The sequence below is a fragment of the Panulirus ornatus genome, chromosome 64 (genome assembly GCF_036320965.1).
Source record: "Panulirus ornatus isolate Po-2019 chromosome 64, ASM3632096v1, whole genome shotgun sequence".
In the NCBI taxonomy this organism is placed as follows: Eukaryota; Metazoa; Arthropoda; class Malacostraca; order Decapoda; family Palinuridae; genus Panulirus; species Panulirus ornatus.
Window position 1 is genome coordinate 9,283,452 of NC_092287.1, and position 21,589 is coordinate 9,305,040.

At 45.2% G+C, this 21,589-nt stretch overlaps 1 protein-coding gene across 5 annotated transcripts in view; it reads right to left on the reverse strand.

The window, feature by feature from the left end:
- The window catches only part of LOC139746336 (uncharacterized), a 448,223-nt gene that overhangs the window by 32,580 nt on the left and 394,054 nt on the right, over nucleotides 1-21,589 (reverse strand). For all 5 annotated transcript variants that reach the window (XM_071657494.1, XM_071657493.1, XM_071657495.1 and 2 more), the window contains 4 exons: nucleotides 18,012-18,245; nucleotides 11,325-11,500; nucleotides 9,588-9,734; nucleotides 909-1,085 (listed from right to left, as the gene is read on the reverse strand). In XM_071657494.1, the coding sequence (XP_071513595.1) occupies nucleotides 909-1,085; nucleotides 9,588-9,734; nucleotides 11,325-11,500; nucleotides 18,012-18,245 (734 nt within the window). The remainder of the gene's footprint in view (nucleotides 1-908; nucleotides 1,086-9,587; nucleotides 9,735-11,324; nucleotides 11,501-18,011; nucleotides 18,246-21,589) is intronic.

Below are 21,589 nucleotides of genomic sequence, written 5' to 3' on the forward strand. Positions count from 1 at the left end.
AATTATAAGCACCTCTAAATCCCTTAATGACCACGGTGTTGTTGACACGATCTAGTTCTCCGATGACAGACGAGACTACGGAACGAGACGGTGTAACTGGAAGTTAAGATAATTGCCAACAGGAGCGTGAAGGAGGGTTAAAAAAAAAAAAGGAAGTAGTGGATGATGCCGGAGGAAGAGGAGCAAGGAAGGAAGCTCAGCTCAGATGCGTATGATCACAGAATGACAGAAATATATCGAGATGAATTGTGAGATTATAAGGGAGGATGTTCCATGGATATTGACACACTTCCTCCCCACAGGGAAAGACCGTGTATGATGTGCGAAGATGTGAATCATCACGAAAGCGTTCGGATCTTCCGTGTTTGATTTTTCTTGTGGCTACCAGCATCCTCTCTCTCTCTCTCTCTCTCTCTCTCTCTCTCTCTCTCTCTCTCTCTCTCTCTCTCTCTCTCCCAACATCAGCCTACAGGACCTGCCTGTAGGAGGCGCCGAAGGCCAGGCTAGCGAACATGAAAGGTAAACACAGAGAGACCTCACAGACACAACCTGATGTTGACCGTACAGCCAAGACTGGCATGTACCACAGCCCGGGAGAGTTGACTGTGGTAGTGATGGTAGAAAGGTAATGTGGTGGTGTGACGGTAGTTCGATTAATGAGGTCATGGCAGATAGGGTAATGAGGTGATTATAGTAGTGATGGTGAGGGCAGAAGTGGGGTGTTTCAATGGTAATGCTGGTGGTGGTGATTTCATGATGATGGTGATGGACGCCGATGGTGACTACAGTGATCATGTAGCCATCCAGTGGTGACTGATGGTGAAGATGTGGTGGGAGTGATGTTGAGAGGAGGTCACCATCAAGGAGGCCAAAGCACAATCACCATCCGATCACCAAGGGTCACTCACCATGTCTGGGTCGGTGGCTGGGAGGGTAACCAGAAGGGTGCCGGGGGCGGCGTCCTCCCTGACGGTGACGTGGGCGTGCGGGCGGCGGAACTGCGGCGGGTTGTCGTTCAGGTCCCGCAGCCGCACCTCCACCCAGGCCGTGTCCGTGTGCCGCGCGTCGCTCCACCCGCCGCGACCCTGGGGGAAGAGAGGGAGGCGTGGAGTGGTCTGGGGTTCAGACATAAGCAAAGCCTTCCAACTGAGTGTGGACATTTGGGCCTCCCCCAGCATGTAGGACACGATATTACATCACCAATAACCACGTATACAGCACCAATAACCACATATACAGCACCAATAACCACATATACAGCATCAATAACCATATATACAGTATCAAAACCATAAACACAGCATAAAAAACCAAAAATACAGTATCATTAACCACAAATACATCAGTAACCATAAATACAGCACCAATAACCACATATACAGCACCAATAACCACATAAACAGCATCAATAACGAAATATACAGCACCAGTAACCATATATACAGTATCAATAACCACAAACACAGCACCAATAACCATACATACAGTACCATTAACCACAAATACATCAATAACCATAAATACAGAACCAATAACCATACATACAGTATCACTAACCACAAATACAGCACCAATAACCATACATACAGTATCACTAACCACAAATACATCAATAACCACAAATACAGCACCAATAACCAAACACACATGTAGCACTATACACATGAATTCCCAATACTAACTGGGGTCCCAGACGGTAGGATCCTGTCACCGCCAATGTTTATACCTTACACGTTTCTACTCCAATTCCAGCTGGGAACATGAAGACAGACACTGTGCTCGCAGCAGAGACCGCCTCACAAATGGAAGTCTCAGTAACACACTCCCTAAGCACACAAACCTTGGACTAACAGAGGCATCTAGACTAAAGAGCTACGAACCAGAATGTAAAATAGAAATAACATTGTTCTTGTCACTAAGACACTGGTGAGAATGAAACCTTTGCAACACGATGGGAGAAAGTATCTGTATACAGCACTAGAACTTGCTAAGATACAGCACCAGAACAAGTAGGTCAAGGCACTAAAACTGATAGGCTACACACTAACACAGAGGGATTTTTTTTTTCTCATCCTTCAATCAAAACCTTGAATCAAATTAAAAGGCTGATCGTAACTAGGCTTGAACATCTGTTAGTCTTGAACCATCGAGGCTTAAGTCATCTATGAGTACCTTGTAAACATTGATTTTATTGTCCATCTATCTATCAATATCTCGTAAACGTCAATTTTAGTTAGATTGAAATTTTATGCAATCTCTCCATCTCGTGTTTTTTTCTCCATCATGTCAACATAGGACCTTAAACCAAAAACGCGTAGTTCACAATGCTGTATTTGAACACAGAGAGGAATATAAAGATTATTACTGCCGAAAACAATCATGACTTATGCGGGTGCTGAGTATTGCTAGACCGTAACGGAAAGAAATGCTCAAGACAAAGGCAAACCCGACAGTCTTATATCGATTCTCGTCCCTCACACTACGTCTGGTAAAGACTCTAAACCTTCCAGCTCACTAAATTTTCCCCAATCACCTTGACTGTATATTATGCACTCTGATGTTGCACAGGTTAGGGAATAAATCCTATGGCTTTACCACTATTGATGAAAGATACACATATATGAGAGATTCTGCAGGCCAACTTCCACAGCTTAATATATAAACCGGTTGGTACCCATTTGGCAGAGGCAGTGAAGAACATTTAGGGCAGAAACAATAGGATGAAAGAAGAGAAAAAAGACACGTTCAAGATCTTGACAACAGCAGTGCAAACATGGAAGACACATGGTTCTCATTTACTCACTAAAGTCTTGAGAAAAGCTGCAATGATTGATCATCAAACAAGAGAACAGTTCATAGCTAAATCCTAAATCCTAGGATTTCGGGGGTACAAAATATTCGTAAGCCATAGAATATGCTTTCAGCAACCCAACGATCCACTTCAGTAAGCTCACACCATACATCTGTGCACTGTACAGCTATATTTCGTTTCTCAACTACACCTCTCCTTACCTAGCCCTACTCTTTCCCCTCCGCCCGCACGGAGTGGGAAGAGGTGAGTTACGCTGCCATGATCAGGTGGGAAGGGGAGGTGGTATATGATGGCGGGGGAAATATTATGTACGGGGGAAAGGGGGTGGAGACTCATTATATTTGGGGTTAAAGGAGACACGTAGCGTTGGAGAGAGACAATATGTGTACAGGAAGGGACGGTAGGTAGTGTTGGTGGACATTTTAGGTATATGGGGTGAATAGAGACGACAAAATTATTGGTGGTGGGGATACATCATGTGTGAAGGAGTGGGTGGGAAGATGGAGAGGTTGGGAGACTGAACATTATCTACAGAGAGAGAGGGGGCAGGAGTTAGTGGTGGTGGGGAGACATTTATGCACAGGGAAGGATAAATGGTCGGCTGTTTAGTGGTGGCGGAGGCAACGGGAGACGACGCTACGCAAGACGTAGAAAAAAAAGAAAAATTATTTATGGTAAAATATTCCTTAATTAGCCACAAGTTTCACTTTTTCTTCTGGTGTGTTCAGCTGCCACAAGTCTACGGAATAAAACTGTTCTGAAGTGGGACACCGAAAGTTAACACTCTGGCTAAAAGACGTTCACAATATATATATGGGAAAAAAAAATGCGGGTGTTTATTTTCCAAGAAACTTTTTAATTAGTTTCAGAGGTAATTTACTGGTGTGAGAAACGTTCTCGTGCCATGGCTTACCGCCCAACCTGCCTCAGCCATAGCTGGGATAATAATGCCTGCTCACCTTGACAATAATTATACTGTTCATTGTTTCATTATGTTCTCGAACCGTCAGTTTGCTTTGAACGTATTGTGGATGACGGTACGACCTTTCAAGCAAGACGGGACGACTCTTGGATAAGACCTAACTTCTAAACCTGGCCCTTACAAGTTATATAAGCTACGCTATACTTTGCTAGGCTATCAAACCAAACTAACTCGGCTACATTTATAGCTAGGCTATCACACTGGCTAGGATAGCCTCATGAGGCTCGGCCATCATACCCACACGAGTCGTACCGTTAAACCATAGACTGTACCGTCGTGCTCACAGGAGGATTATAGCAATTGATTATACTCGTCGCGTGAGGAGAATTATAATAATATCTACATTCTCGTAAGCTACAAATTACTAAGTTATTGTTGACTGAAAAATATATCCAGTGTACAGTTCTTCCGCAGAGCGAGGGCCTTCCGACGAGTTAAAAGTTTCGCTTTTGAGAATGAAGCTGAAGGTAGGCTTAGGCTGGGCTAGGGTACAACTTAGGACTAGTGGAGTGAAGGAAGGAAGATGACAGGCAACAATGATTACAACTTCAGTTTCTGTGTTGAATTTTTCATCCAATCCCCACTAGATGAATGGGTTCGGAGGTGCAGGAATAATGTGTTCTTTAAAGATAATGGTGAGTGCTGTCTGTACAAATGATATATGTAAATATGTAAGAAAAAAAAGTAATTTCTAATGCGCTCTGTGCACATGATGTAAATACGTAGAAATGATGTAAATATGTAGATATCTATAAACGTACACAACTTTGCATATGTTTATATATGCATTAGCACGTGCATCTTTATATACATTTATGAATAATCTCTCGTGCATTAGTATTCTAAAGCCAATAGACTTACGAATATTGTGTGTTCCTTACAAAGTTAACAAAGTACCATCTCCTACGCTGGTGAAAGCGTCTATTGATTGATACAATCTGCAAATTGAAAATCGAAGAAACAAGATACGGTAACAAACGTTTGACGCTCATCTATAACCACTTACTGGTTAGATTTGACGCAGATATATTCGTGGTAGTAAAGAACGCTCTATGGAAAGGTAATAATTCGTCATCGTTTGTATTTTTTTTTACTCAAATGAAAAAAAAAGTTGCTGAAAGTGGAGTAATATATTAAAGATGCTCCCTCCTTCCTCCGCCAGGTTCCAATGGAAAATGATGGCAGGCACCTGCGGTCTCTCTCTCTCTCTCTCTCTCTCTCTCTCTCTCTCTCTCTCTCTCTCTCTCTCTCTCTCTCTCTCTCTCTCGTTTTCTGCCACCGCCCTGTGATTTACGCTCCCGTAGATTGGCTTATCATGTGGTAAAGTGAGAGTGGAAATAGGATGTGTTAGGAGGACAAAGGGTTGGGAGGTGCAGGAGTGTGTATTAGGTGTGGCAGTAGAAGAGAGAGGTGTGACAGTAGACTACGGTAAGGTGTGATACTAGACTAGGGTGAGGTGTGACAGTAGACTAGGGTGAGGTGTGACAGTAGACTAGGGTGAGGTGTGACAGGAGACGAAGATAAGGTGTGAAAGTAGACGAAGATGAGGTGTGGCATTACGCTAGGGAGACGTGCGACAGTAGACCAGAGAGTTATTGTGGCAACAGAAGATGAAGAAGAAGTAATAAACGTGGGTGAGACATGGCAATAACTGACGGAGGAAAGTGCCCCACGTGATTAAGGTGAGGTGTTTTAGCAAGCGAGGACTCGCCCACGCCACAGCAGGCGTGGGCGAGGCTGCAACAGCAAGCGGAAGGACGCTACAGGAGCAGGCGCAACAAATCAGATATAACTCATGATCCAGATCACACCCGTTCATAATCATGTAATAAACATAATTAATAATGCATAGAGGCTAGACAGTCTTTTGAAATCATGGCACATTAGGAAATGAACGTACAGATTTCAGCATAGAATCCATTCCTTTACGAAAGCACTTTTTCTTCTCTCTCATGACACAACTCTCATCTACACTGACGATTTTCCGCATCAAGTAAATGCCAACTCAACATCTTCAGCAACGACATCAGCTCTCTGACGGTCCCACACACACACACACACACACAAGAAAAGCTTCCATATCAGTCTTTTAACTGGGGAAAATCTTACACCACTTTCCCGTCACACGACCAGGCTTCCACCAGAACCCTCCAGATCAAAGAGAGACACAAGGACGATGGCTCACAGGACCCCTGCCAGCCCTCGAGGACGAGAGAGCACTGGCCAGTAAGGCTTTAGAAGCAGGCGAGAGATGGGGATGATATATTTTCTTTTTTTACAAGAGACGTTTACACTTTTACACATCTGAAAAAAAAAAATCTTGCGTAACTTAGCTGTAACTAAGTGTAAGCTGGGTTTTTTTTTTTACATGAGACGTTTACACTTTTACGCATCTGAAAAAAATCTTGCGTAACTTAGCTGTAACTAAGTGTAAGCTTTTTTTTTTTTTACAGGAGACGTTTACACTTTTACACATCTCAAAAAAAAAAATCTTGCGTAATTTAGCTGTAACGAAGTGTAATATGGGAGCAGGTTTCTCTAATGCACATTGAGTACGAGAGCTTATTTAGCGTAATTACTCGTCTCTCTCATGCCGTCTGATTTTCTCATTATTATCTTATCATTAGGTGGATGCTCAAATACCAATTGTCCATAGTTGTCCATTCTATTTCAATCAAGCCTTCACAGAGGCATCATCAGGAATCTACAAAAAGAGAGAGAAAAAAAAACTTCGTCGCATGATCTAGTATCTGCTGATAACCAAGAGGAAAAATGAAACACGATAAGTTCCCAAGTGCACTTTCGTGTATATACCACTACACGAAAGTGCACTTGGGAACTTATCGTGTTTCATTTTCCTCGTAATTATCGGCAAATATATGTAAACCACGGAAAGTTTTGCGGGGCCTGGATGTGAAAAGGGAGCTGTGGTTTCGGTGCATTACACATGACAGCTAGAGACTGAGTGTGAACGAATGTGGCCTTTGTTGTCTTTTCCTAGCGGTGGTGTGGTGTGTGTGTGTGTGTGTGTGCCATTTCATGTGTGGCGGGGTGGCGTCGAGAATGGATGAAGGCAGCAAGAATGAATATGTACTTGTGTATATATGTATATGTCTGTGTATGTATCTGTATGTATACGTTGAAATGCATAAGTATGTATTTGTGCGTGAGTGGGCGTTTGTGTATATACATATGTATGTGGGTGGGTTGGGCCATTCTTTCGTCTGTTTCCTAGCGCTACTTCGCTGACGCGGGAGAAAGAATACTTCCCACGTATTCCCTGCGTGTCGTAGAAGGCGACTAAAAGGGAAGGGAGCGGGGGGCTGGAAATCCTCCCCTCTCGTTTTTTTTTTTCCAAAAGAAGGAACAGAGGAGAGGTCCAGGTGAGGATATTCCCTCAAAGGCCCAGTCCTCTGTTCTTAACGCTACCTCGCTATCGCGGGAAATAGCGAATAGTATGAAAAAAAAAAAAAAAATATATAATGTGTGTGTTTGTGTTCAAAAAAAGACTAATGATTCGGAACACCTTGCTTCATGAATCTTGAGTGAAGGGTGTTGATGTAACCGGACATTATTGGATTACGTGCTTAATGATGATCTTCCTCAAGAGAAAGAGAGAGAGTGGGGTAGCTGGTGGGGTGTCTTAACACTTCACGGTGGAAGAAAGGATGGAAAAAGTGAGTGGAAAAGTGGCCAGTGTAAGGACATAGCAGGAGAGACTGGGTAAAGAATAGCAAAAGGTGAGCAAACGGAAGAAGGGGAGTGGGTGAGGAATGGGAATAACTCATGGAAGGAGTGCTGGCATGTGCGAGAGAAGTGTGTGGCATGCAAAAGATGGGATGTGGGCGTTGAGGAAAGACTGGGATGAGGAAGTTGTAAGTGAAAGAGGAAGGAGTGCTAGTGAGCGGAAGATGTACAAGAGGATGCGACAGCTAGTGTAGAGGTAGGTGCAGGGGCTGAAAAAGAGGGCAAATGAGAGCTGGGGTGGAAGAGTACCAGCAGAGTTCATGGATGATAAGAAAACTTTTTGAAAGGAAGTGGAAAGTGTGAGGAGACCAAGAAAGGAAACTGTCAGTATCAGTAAAGAGGAAAGCGATAACAGCAAAGAAGCAATGCAGAGGAGGTGGAGTGAGTATGGTGAAGGCATGATGAATGTGTTAGATGATAGGCTGGCAGATGTAGAATGTCTGCGACTCGGAGGTATGTCAAACGAGAAAGTCAAGAAATAAGTGTAGTGAAAAAAGAAGAGGTGGTGAAAGCCTTGCGTAAGTTGGAATGTGAAAAACTTGCCAGAGTGGATGGGATTGCAATTTAATTTCTCAAGAAAGAGGGATGACATTGTTGTTAATTGGTTAGTTAGGATTTTCACTATAAGTATGGCTTAAATGTATCTGAGGATTGGCGGAATGCCTGATTACTGCCACCTTATAGAGACAAGTGGGACAAAAGTGACAGTTCGAGATACAGAGGTAAAAGTTTGTTGTACCCGGTAATTTGTATAGAAGTTGTGGTGATAGAGAGGATCGTGATATGCAAAGAGTACCAGAATAGGGAAGGGAAACTGTGGCTTCAAGAGTGGCACAGGTTGTGGGGATCAGGTATTTGCCTTGAAGAATTTACGTGATAAATACTTCGAGAAACAAATGGATTTGGATGAGTTATTAGTGAATCTCGAGAAAGTGTATGATAAGGATGACAGAGATGCTTCGTGTAAGGAATTTTGAATATATGCAGGTGTGGGAGAGACAGAGATGCTTCGTGTAAGGAGTTTCGAACACATGCAGGTGTGGGAGAAAAGCCACCAAAAGCAGTGAGTATGGCTTGTGTGGGAGGAGGAAGAGAACGAGGGGGCGCCGCTATGGGTGGAGGTGGGTCTGAATCTGGGGCGTGTGGATGGGGTGGTGAGGGAGCTTATGGTGAGGAGGAGGAGGTAGAGCAGGCAGGCTGGCCGCCTCCAGGTGATATGGCCTGGATGGATGAGGACAGCGGGAAGGATCTTCTCTACCTTCTTATCCTCTTTATCTTCCTGAGCCCCTTGTTGCTGGGTCATAAGCAGTCGCTTTGCCTGTGCAAGGTGGCTGCTTTTGCTCCAGGGTTTGGGGTGAGCGCCTGCAGCTTAGCCCGTGAGAAAAGAGGTTGTTTGAGGTGGTACCTCTGAAATTTTCTTCTGTGCTTGGTGAAGATGATATTGTGTCTTTTCAAACATTTTAGTTATTTTGGTGAGGGTGGTTGATTCTTTATCATCTTAGTAAATGTCTAGTGCCTACTTTTCGATCTTGATTATGACTATGTGTAGACGAGGAAGGAACGGATGATTTGGCAAAGAACACAGCTACGTATCAAACATTTTCCATCCCACAGTGACAGTGATGTTAGCACTATTCATACACTAGTTCCCCCTGAAAGACATCGTCCACCCTGCTGGGTTCAACAGAAAGGCGCACTCGACTAAGAGGATGAAGGCCTGTGGGAGTTCAAAAAGTTCTTCGTCAGGTTTCTAGAGGCTTAAAGTCTATTCTTGGTTCACGCACCTTCCAGTACTGGGGGTCTGGCAAAGTCCAGAGGGCTCCGAGATACGCATGCGCTGGAGGATATGGATACACACGGGACCCCCGACATGCTAACCCCATACTGAGTTTCGCAGACGCGTTTTATCATAGTCCACCTCTCCATTCACGGTAAAACAGACCCCCCATATATGTGAACAAGAGTTTGGCCATATCTGTATTTATGAAAGTGCGTAAGGATAAGGTTTAGGGTATAAAAGAGCCTGGTACCCAGGTGAGGACTCACCCTGTCTGTGACCTGGATCATGAAGCGGAAGCCCCTGCGGTGGGCGGCGTCCTCGAAGTCGAGCGTCTGGCGGGCGAAGAGCTGCCCCACCGTGCCCTCCGTCCGCATCCCGAAGTGTTGCCAACCCCATCCGCTCCCCTCCACCACCTGCAACACACAGGAAGGGGAAGGGTTATGTAAGGTCACTCGCTACTTCGGATTGGTAATACCTGCTCCTGCTGGATATCACAGGAAGCCTTCGTTATAACAGTGGATGGACGGAACCTGGACGCTACCATATACACTACACACCCTTGTGTGGCAACCAACACTCACTACACGGGGGCGTATGGCGTCGCACGGACTCCACTCCTGTATACGACACCCATAGTTCTAAACACAAGTGAGCTTGGCACTTATCATTCACTGTACAATTGTTCGTGAAACCTCACACCTCCCAAACACCAGTGAATGGCACGTAACAGCCTCCACTCACCAATGAATGGCACCTCACACCCACCGCACACAACTGAATGGCAACTGGCAACCATTACTCGCCAGTATATGGCACCTGATACCTCCTACACACCAGTAAATGGCAAATGACAATTATTACTCACCAACAAATAACACATGACACCCACTGCACACCAGTAAATGGCAAATGACCACCATTACTCACCACTGGCACCGGACACCTACCCTTGAAGACGATGGCACAACCCTTGAGCACGACGGTACAATCCTTGGGTGCGATGGTACGATCTCTCATCTAACCCTGAACCAGGGGCTAGTCAAACTGACCAAGGTTTAGCCAAAGGTCGCACCCTCGTCCTCCAGAAGGTTGAAGGTCTATATCTATCATTCGCCGATGTGGGTTGAAGTTGGTTGGACCTCCAGCACCGTACTGAGCCGTTACTGAGGTGGACGAAACGCCAATAGTGACAAGACACGGCAGCCCTCGATAAGATGTGGGGAGAAGCTCTGTAGCATGACTGACCAACCAGATAAGACAGGGAAGTAATGAGCTCCCTAACCTCTGTACAGTGAGGGAATGACCTGGAGGGAATAGATTATGTACTGAACTGACCTGGTAGATATCTGGGATGTGCTGGACTGACCTGGTAGATATCTGGGATGTACTGGACTGACCTGGTAGATATCTGGGATGTACTGGACTGACCTGGTAGATATCTGGGATGTACTAGACTGACCTGGTAGATATCTGGGATGTACTAGACTGACCTGGTAGATATCTGGGATGTACTGGACTGACCTGGTAGATATCTGGGATGTACTAGAATGACCTGGTAGATATCTGGGATGTACTAGACTGACCTGGTAGATATCTGGGATGTACTGGACTGGCCTGGTAGATATCTGGGATGTACTGGACTGACCTGGTAGATATCTGGGATGTACTGGACTGGCCTGGTAGATATCTGGGATGTACTAGACTGACCTGGTAGAAGTAGGTGATATCTCGGACTGATCCGTCGAAGAGGCAGTCAAGTGACCTGGTAGATGAGCCAGTCTGACCCGGTAAACAGTCTGTCTGACCTGGTTAAGAGCTCGTGTGACCCGGTAAAGAAGAGGACTGACCCAATAGAAGAAGAGGCGCGACTGACCTGGTAGATGAGGAGGGTAGACTGACCCGGTAGATGAGGAGGGTAGACTGACCCGGTAGATGAGGAGGGTAGACTGACCCGGTAGATGAGGAAGGTAGACTGACCCGGTAGATGAGGAAGGTAGACTGACCCGGTAGAAGAAGTAGTTGGAGGTGTCGTGGTCGGCGGTGGAGACCTGGAGGAGGGTGTCGTTCCTGGGAGCTCCGTGGCCCCAGGTCTCGTCCACCTCCACCTGCCACAGGTCGCGGGTCAGGCGAGGCGAGTTGTCGTTCACGTCCACCAGACGCACCACCACTGTACCCGTACCTGGAAAGACGAAGGGAAACATTCAGTTCACGAGGGTAGTTTGGAAAGTCTCACTCGTGCTTTGGAAAGACATATACGTAATAAAGAAAATGGGGCCTAAAATCACGCCTTGTGGCACTCCGCTTGGCATGGCAAAAACGTCCCTATGTAAGGAGAGAATGAAGGCTAGGATTGAGTCTTGTGGCACTCCACTTGGCACAATACATCTTCCCTATTCGAACAGAAAATGAGGCCTAAAATCACGCCTTGTGGCACTCCACCTGGCATGGCAAAAACGTCCCTATGTAAGGAGAGAATGAAGGCTAGGATTGAGTCTTGTGGCACTCCACTTGGCACAATACACCTTTTCCCTATTCAAGCAGAAAATGAGGCCTAAAATCAAGCCTTGTGGCACTCCACTTGACACGGAAAACGTCCCTATGTAAGGAGAGAATGAAGGCTAGGATTGAGCTTTGTGGCACTCCACTTGGCACAATACACCTTTTCCCTATTCAAGCAGAAAATGAGGCCTAGGATCGAACCTTGTGGCACTCCACTTGACACGGAAAACGTCCCTATGTAAGGAGAGAATGAAGCCTAGGATCGAGCCTTGTGGCACTCCACTTGGCACAATACACCTTTTCCCTATTCAAGCAGAAAATGAGGCCTAAAATCACGCCTTGTGGCACTCCGCTTGGCATGGCAAAAACGTCCCTATGTAAGGAGAGAATGAAGGCTAGGATTGAGCTTTGTGGCACTCCACTTGGCACAATACATCTTCCCTATTCGAACAGAATATGAAGCCTAGGATCGAACCTTGTGGCACTCCACGTGACACGGAAAACGTCCCTAGGTAAGGAGAGAATAAAGGCTAGGATTGAGCCTTGTGGCACTCCACTTGACACGGAAAACGTCCCTATGTAAGGAGAGAATGAAGCCTAGGATCGAGCCTTGTGGCACTTATCACGGTAAACCTTCCTTATTTAGCTGAGCTCACCAGACACACTAAAGAACTATACCAACATCGTAATCCTGATGTGAATGTGAAGCACTCGTTTTCGAACTCTGATGGCTGAGGCATTTTCCACCCAACACGTATCTTACCACTGTCTCTTTTCTGTTCACCCACAGTTCTCTCCTGTCTGATAACACACGATCCTGTCACCGGATTCTAATTTTCTTGCTAGACTCTGCCACCCGGTGCCGTCTCGTCTGTCAAGAGCAAACGGTTCACTTCTTATGCGTACACTCCCTCTCCTGCCAGGCAAACCTTAACTTGCTGTAGCACTGGTCCTCGCCCCAAGACCGTCGCACACACACACACACACACACACACACACACATACACACACACACACACACACACACACACACACACACACAATCTCTCTCTCTCTCTCTCTCTCTCTCTCTCTCTCTCTCTCTCTCTCTGTAGCGCGTGGAAAAAGACGAAAGACTGGCAAAACCCACCTACACACACATGTATATACATAAACGCCCACACACGCACATATACGTACCTATACATTTCAACGAATACATACATATACATGCAGACATATACATATATACAAATGTACATATTCATACTTGCTTCCTTTACCCATTCCCGTCGCCACCCCGTCACACATAAAAGTAGCATCCCTCCCGAAGTAGCGCTAGGAAAAGACAAAAAAGGCCACATTCGTTCATATACAGTCTCCAATTGTCATGTATAATGCACCGAAAACACAGCTCCCTTTCCACACACAGGCCCCACAGACCTTTCCATGGTTTATCCCAGACGCATCATATGCTCTGGTTCAATCCATTGACCGCACGTCAACCCTGGTATACCACATCGTCCCAATTCACTCTATTCCTTGCACGCCTTTCACCCTCCTGTATGTTCAGGCCCCGATCGCTCAAAATCTTTTTCACTCCATCCTTCCACCTCCAATTTGGTCTCCCACTTCACCTCGTTTCCTCCACCTCTGACACATATATCCTCTTGGTCAATCTTTCTTCACTCATTCTCTTCATGTGACCAAACCATTTTAACACCCCCTCTTCTGCTCTCTCAATCACACTCTTTTTATTATCACACATCTCTCTTACCCTTTCATAACTTACTCGGTCAAACCACCTTACACCACATATTGTCCTCAAACATTTCATTTCCAGCACATCCACCCTCGTCCGCACAACTCTATCCATAGCCCACGCCTCGCAACCATACAACATTGTTGGAACCACTATTCCTTCAAACATACCCATTTTTGCTTTCCAAGATAACGTTCTCGCCTTCCACGGGAGGGGAAGAGTTCCATCCCCCTATCCCTATCCCTCCCACTCAAGCCGCCCTCCACGACAGGCAGCGACATCCGTACGTGTCGTGGTGTAAGACACGCCGTACACGACTGGTACTTTGGGAACGACATACATGTGAGGTTAAGATGTGTGGCTCGAATAAGACATGAGAGAGAGAGAGAGAGAGAGAGAGAGAGAGAGAGAGAGAGAGAGAGAGAGAGAGAGAGAGAGAGAGAGAGAGAGAGAGAGAGAGTCAGTCGTGTACGGCCATCGATACCGATCGAATAGGAATTGACAGAGAGAGAGAGAGAGAGAGAGAGAGAGAGAGAGAGAGAGAGAGAGAGAGAGAGAGAGAGAGTCAGTCGTGTACGGCCATCGATACCGATCGAATAAGAACTGACAGGAAGAGAGAGAGAGAGAGAGAGAGAGAGAGAGAGAGAGAGAGAGAGAGAGAGAGAGAGAGAGAGTCAGTCGTGTACGGCCATCGATACCGATCGAATAAGAATTGACAGGAAGAGAGAGAGAGAGAGAGAGAGAGAGAGAGAGAGAGAGAGAGAGAGAGAGAGAGAGAGAGAGAGTCAGTCGTGTATAGCCATCGTTTCCTTTGTCGTGTCAAGATGGCCATCGACGGTAATTAACCACAGTTTCGCTCGTGACTCTGGTCAATACCACCATTTCACGGCTTGCAAATGTAGTAACGGCGTTAACGACAGTACACTTAGGACGAACGGGGTCAACGACAGTACGAACGAGGTCACACGGACACCAAGGTCCCCCCAGCAACGACATTTGTGGAACAATCACGATGATTACTAGCCAATTAGTATGGCTAATGACCACAAGACGAAGACCACAGTACATCATCAATGTAAGTTTCAGACTTGATGAAGTCATTTGATGCACTAATTAGCCAATTTGATGAACTAATTACCCAACCTTTAAAGTTTTTTTTTTCTCTTTTTTTGGCCAGTCGAGTTGGGACCGTTCACAATTGCTTGTCTCATGTCTTCTATGATAATTAGCAGGGTTATTATTTCTAACTGCTGGAATCGTTAGGTCAGTTTGCAATGTCGGTAACTGCTAGTTATGAGCCATAGTTACGTTTGGCTAAGCGAGGTCGTTAGGTAGTAGAAATATCTCTTCTAACTCAACAAAAAGAAAGTGAGTTTCCACACATACATCGTGTCTCGCAAGTGACTGTCCACTTTGATGGTATTCGCGAAGAAAAAAAAAGAAGAAATTCTTAGTTACCGTGTGAGGATACAATCCGTTTTCTATTCAGTATCTACACCCCAAAAAAATAAGGCAGTACTATTTTAAATGTTTGTTATAGTATGGGAGGCCAGCGGTCGTTGGAGGGGGGGATCAAAACATTTATGCACTTACTTTCGTCCACTGGTATGATGGCTAACGCCCTTTGCACACAAGTGACTAAGTACTGAAATTTAGATGCAATTTCTGAATCTATAAAAATGACGCCATTCTATCCCATTGCTATATATGAAATATTTACACCATGATGATTATCTGTGACTAACAGGCGGTGCTGAAACCACTTGAACAGCCAATTCCTTTCCCAACGACCAATTACTTTTCCCCCCCCCCATTCCATTTTCTATTACTCTGAGACAGACGATAGTATGTGTCTGAGGCTCCGGAAGAAAACGAGGAACTGTGGCCCTCCTTTTGTTTTCACAGGTTAGGCAGGAACATGAAAACTCGGGTGATTTTTTTTCCCATCATGTAGATGGTTCATCAATGCGCCACGGTAAAGTAGACCTTATAGAATATAACCAGTGGGACCAATTCACCTAAGAATAAGGATAACACTTACTTCTTAATCTTCTATCTGAATTCACACGGGAATATCATTAAGACAAATCCATCAATACGGTCGAAGTATTGTAGTTACAATACAGTATTGTAGTTACAATACAGTATTGTAGTTACAATACAGTACTGTAGTTACATTACAGTATTGTAGTTACAATACAGTATTGTAGTTACAATACAGTATTGTAGTTACAATACAGTATTGTAGTTACAATACAGTATTGTAGTTACAATACAGTACTGTAGTTACATTACAGTAATGTAGTTACAATACAGTATTGTAGTTACAATACAGCTGGTTTAGATCATAAACCTCTAAATTACGTGGGTTTTAAACTTCATTGTGTGTGTGTGTGTGTGTGTGTGTGTGTGTGCGTGTTTGGTTTTTTTTTTTTTTTTTTTTTTTTTGTGTGTGTGTGTGTGTGTGTGTGTGTGTGTGTACTGATAAAAAGACTTATAAACTAGGGTGAAAATCGTACCTTAAATATAAACCAGTACTCCTAAATTCTATCAAATTACGAAAAGGAAAATCAATAAATTCATACGACTTAAAACTGCTATTCGCCAGACGGATCACCATCCTGACTTTAAACTGCAGCTGGCCAAAGTGGTCATCACCCTGACTTTAAACCACGTCTCGCCAGACCATCACCGTGGATCAAGGGAGACTAATTGACTACTGACTCGGTGATGGCGTTGGAGGAGACTGGCAGCGGCGAAGCCATCACCGGCGCACTATACGCCACCAATTACAGATCTTCATGTGCTATTACTCATCCGCTAAACCATTTCTACAAATACCTCTCTCAGCGTTCGGGGCGGGACTTTAAGTCTTTCCAAAAAAGAAGAAAAACAAAGCCAAACTTTTAATTGCTTCCCTGGGAGAGTAATTACCTTTTGAGCAGAGTCAATTACCAGACCATCAGACTTTCAGTGTGTCCGAAAGACCCCCAACTCGGCTGGAACGATCCGCCGTGGCGACTACACGCTCTAGACGAGTTAGATGTCTTACCATGGTGACGGGACAGTATACACACTCCCTAGACGAGTTAGATGTCTTACCATGGTGACAGGACGGTAGACACACTCCCTAGACGAGTTAGATGTCTTACCATGGTGACAGGACGGTAGACACACTCCCTAGACGAGTTAGATGTCTTACCATGGTGACAGGACGGTAGACACACTCCCTAGACGAGTTAGATGTCTTACCATGGTGACAGGACGGTAGACACACTCCCTAGACGAGTTAGATGTCTTACCATGGTGACAGGACAGTAGACACACTCCCTAGACGAATTAGATGTCTTACCATGGTGACAGGACGGTAAACACACTCCCTAGACGAGTTAGATGTCTTACCACGGTGACAGGACAGTAGATACACTCCCTAGACGAATTAGATGTCTTACCATGGTGACAGGACGGTAGACACACTCCCTAGACGAATTAGATGTCTTACCACGGTGACAGGACAGTAGACACACTCCCTAGACGAGTTAGATGTCTTACCATGGCGACAGGACAATAGATCCAACTCACTAACACCATCCCTGGATAGTTAAGACGCCCTACCACATCCCCTTGAGGATTGACCTAACCACTGTGACCCATGACCCATGTCAAGCTCTTATGTGACCCCTCCTACTCCAGGACCTCTGAATATCTGATACAACAGCCCTCAATCCCACTGGGCCTTTGGCACATCCTAACAACATCCCTATCACCCCCTCCTCCTTAAATCCCTGAACAGCTGAACGCCCCCATCACGACACCTGGATCCCAACCAAGAGCATTCCTTTGCTCGCAGACCCAACCATGAACCATGGACGGGTTGAAAACCCTTTGAGCACAAAGTGATGACGAGGTCATATGGTGTGGCTTTTGAACCTGGTGCGTTTAAAGGTCACGACCACTTTGTTTGGGAGCTTCGCTGCGATGGTCAAGGGTCGTGTCCTCCATATGCTCCAGGATCGTACCATCGTGCTACAGGAGGCGATGTCTTACGCCATCACCAGTGGACATCTGGACGATTTTTAGCCAGCTGGCAGACCTCACCATGACCCCCTGGCCAGCTGGAAAGCATTATGCCCCCTGGCCAGCTGGCAGGCCTCACCAGAACCCCTGGCCAGCTGGCTGACCTCACCGTGACCTCCTCCCTGGCCCTGTTGCCACATCCCCTCTGCGACCCCTGGCCAGATGGCAGACTCCCACACTACGACCCCTGGCCAGCTGGCAGACCCCCACTACGACCCCTGGCCAGGTGGCAGACTCCCACACTACGACCCCCTGACCAGGTGGCAGACCCCCACACTACGACCCCCTGGCCAGGTGGCAGACACCCACACTACGACCCCCTTGCCAGGTGGCAGACTCCCACACTACGACCCTGGCAGTGCAACAGACTCACCCTTGAGGCCGCCGCCGTCCGTGGCCACCACCTGGATGTGGTACTCGGGCGTGGTCTCGCGGTCGAGGCAGCAGACGGCGGTGCGGACGAGGCCGGTCTCGGGGTGGACGGCGAAGATGGCCTGGCCGGAGCGCTCGTCCACCACATTCTTCTCGATGGAGTAGGTGAGGTGGGCGTTGGTGCCTTCCTGCTGGTCGTCCGCGTCCCACGCCCACACCACGCCCGCCGACAGGTCTGTGAGGGGGGAGGGAAGAGAAGGGGAAGACACAGGGTTAGTAGGGCAGTGTCTCAACGCAGTACTGTGGAAGGGGAGGTGGGACTACGGATTGTAAGTACGGCAGCGTGCAGGTAAATCTACCTACTGGATAGAGAGAGAAAGGTTAGGATAGTACGTTAGTACACAGACAGGAGAGGGATAGCATCACACAAGCCTTGCCTAAAGGATAGAGGACAGTGGGTTAGTATGATGAAAGGCATGCTGAAGGCAGTAGTGGGTTAGCATACATGGAATATTTACAGGAGAGAAGGATAAGGATTAGTGCATCAGTATATATGATAAGAAGACACGTCTATTTATTTCTTAAAGGGTATAATTCTGTATTGTTACACAGTTTAATACACCTTATTCATTATCAAAGGGTTTAATTCTGTATTGTTACACCGTTTAATACACCTTATTTATTACCAAAGAGTTTAATTACGAATTGTTACAGCGTTTAATACACCTTATCTATTATCAAAGAGTTTAATTATGAATTGTTACAGCGTTTAATACACCTTATCTATTATCAAAGAGTTTAATTCTGTTTTGTTACAGCGTTCAGTACACCTTATCTATTATCAAAGAGTTTAATTATGAATTGTTACAGCGTTTAATACACCTTATCTATTATCAAAGAGTTTAATTCTGTTTTGTTACAGCGTTCAGTACACCTTATTCATTATCAAAGGGTTTAATTCTGTATTGTTACACCGTTCACTGCTCTTGGATAAGGCACCACTCCATCTGTGGCGCACGGATTTCACATCTGCCCTACACATCTTAACTACAGATCTGCCTGACACTCGGCTGGAGTGGAATATATATATATATATATATATATATATATATATATATATATATATATATATATATATATATATATATATATATATATATATATATATTTCTTTTCTTTTATATTATTCGCTATTTCCCGCGAGCGAGGTAGCGTTAAGAACAGAGGACTGGGCCTTTGAGGGATTATCCTCACCTGGCCCCCTTCTCTGTTCCTTCTTTTGAAAAATAAAAAAAACCAAACAAACAAACAAACAAACAAAAAAAAAAACGAGAGGGGAGGATTTCCAGCCACCCGCTCCTTTCCCTTTTAGTCGCCTTCTACGACACGCAGGGAATACGTGGGAAGTATTCTTTCTCCCCTATCCCTAGGGATAATATATATATATATATATATATATATATATATATATATATATATATATATATATATATATATATATATATATATATATATATATATATATATATATATATATATATATAGATATAGATATAGATATCATCACTACTGTAGCTGATGTGATCGTCCCTAGAGATACGTAAGAGATGACAGTGAAGGTTGGAAGAAGTGATGATTTTGAGTGAGAACGCGTTACCAGTACAGGGAGATGAACGCCAGTAATGGAAAAAAATCTCTGGAACTCCTGAGAACTTACGTGTGTCACCGGGAATCATGGAAGGATATGGGAAATTACCAACGCTGCTGGACTTTTAGGTGGAGCATGGTGAAACTACAGCATGGTGAAACTACAGCATGGTGAAACTACAGCATGGTGAAACTAAAGCATGGTGAAACTACAGCATGGCGAAACTACAGCATGGTGAAACTACAGCATGGTGAAACTACAGCATGGCGAAACTACAGCATGGTGAAACTACAGCATGACGAAACTACAGCATGGTGAAACTACAGCATGGTGAAACTACAGCATGGTGAAACTACAGCATGGTGAAACTACAGCATGGTGAAACTACAGCATGGCGAAACTACAGCATGGTGAAACTACAGCATGGTGAAACTATGACATGGTGAAACTAAAGCATGGTGAAACTACAGCATGGTGAAACTACAGCATGGTGAAACTACGGCATGATGAAACTACAGCATGCTAAAACTACAGCATGGTGAAACTATGGCATGCTCAAACTACATCATGCTGAAACTGCAGCATTGTGAAACTACAGCATGGTGAAACTACAGCATGGCGAAACTACAGCATGATGAAACTACAGCATTGTGAAACTACAGCATAGTGAAACTGCAGCATAGTGAAACTACAGCACACTGAAAGTACAGCATACTGACATTACAGTGTGATGGAAGATCTATGCCAACACCTAGTAACCATTCACTTCCTCTACTGAGAGAGTTATTTACGATTCCCATCATGGAGAACAGTGGACAGAACATTGAGAACACTGGACAGAACACTGAGAACACTGGGCAGAACACTGAGAACACTGGGCAGAACACTGAGAACACTGGGCAAATCCCAGAGAACACTGGGCAGAACATTGAGAACACTGGGCAGAACACTGAGAACACTGGGCAGAACACTGAGAACACTGGGCAAATCCCAGAGAACACTGGGCAGAACCTTGATAACGCTGGATAGAACACTGAGAACACTGGGCAAATCCCAAAGAACACTGGGCAGAACATTGAGAACACTGGGCAGAACACTGAGAACACTGGGCAGAACACTGAGAACACTGGGCAGAACACTGAGAACACTGGGCAAATCCCAGAGAACACTGGGCAGAACATTGAGAACACTGGGCAGAACACTGAGAACACTGGGCAGAACAATGAGAACACTGGGCAAATCCCAGAGAACACTGGGCAGAACCTTGATAACGCTGGATAGGGCCTAAAAGAAGAACTAGGCTTAGCCTTGAGGAAGCAAAATGGGCTGAGCTTTCGCACTCAGGAGATGAGAAAGGAAGTACAAAGGATCACAGATCCCAAGTCACCTTGACCTCCTCCCACCCTCACCCTTACCTTATCGAACCGAACAAGCGACGTCTGTGTTTAATACATCAAAGAACACTGTCTCCTCAAAGGTTTGGTGGGAGTTGAGCCTTCCTCCAAGGCATAGAAAATATGTTTCGCGACAGCTACGTATTTGGCGAAATGAAGGAAAGGAACGCCATTACTATGTATATTGCGACAGCCACGTAGCTCCTGGCGATGTCTCGTTCCTTACCAGATGTTCCAGACGACCCCAATCTAGTTCAGGTGAAAGAACTCTTCAACAAAACGGAAGACAAAAAAGATTTCAAAGATTTTTTTTGCTTTTTACATCACAATTTTTGAGCAAAGTTAATCAAAATCGTCTTCTTCTTGAACGATTTTTTTTTTTTTTCAATCATCACACTTTCCATTCCTGTCACTTGCAACTGACTCAGCCGGCGACCTACGCTCCATAAGCGAAGGCTGGTGATAATGTTGTGTTCATGGGTCACGCATGGGTCGTGCTCAAGGGTCGTAGGGTTGTGCTTAAGGGTCGTAAGGCAG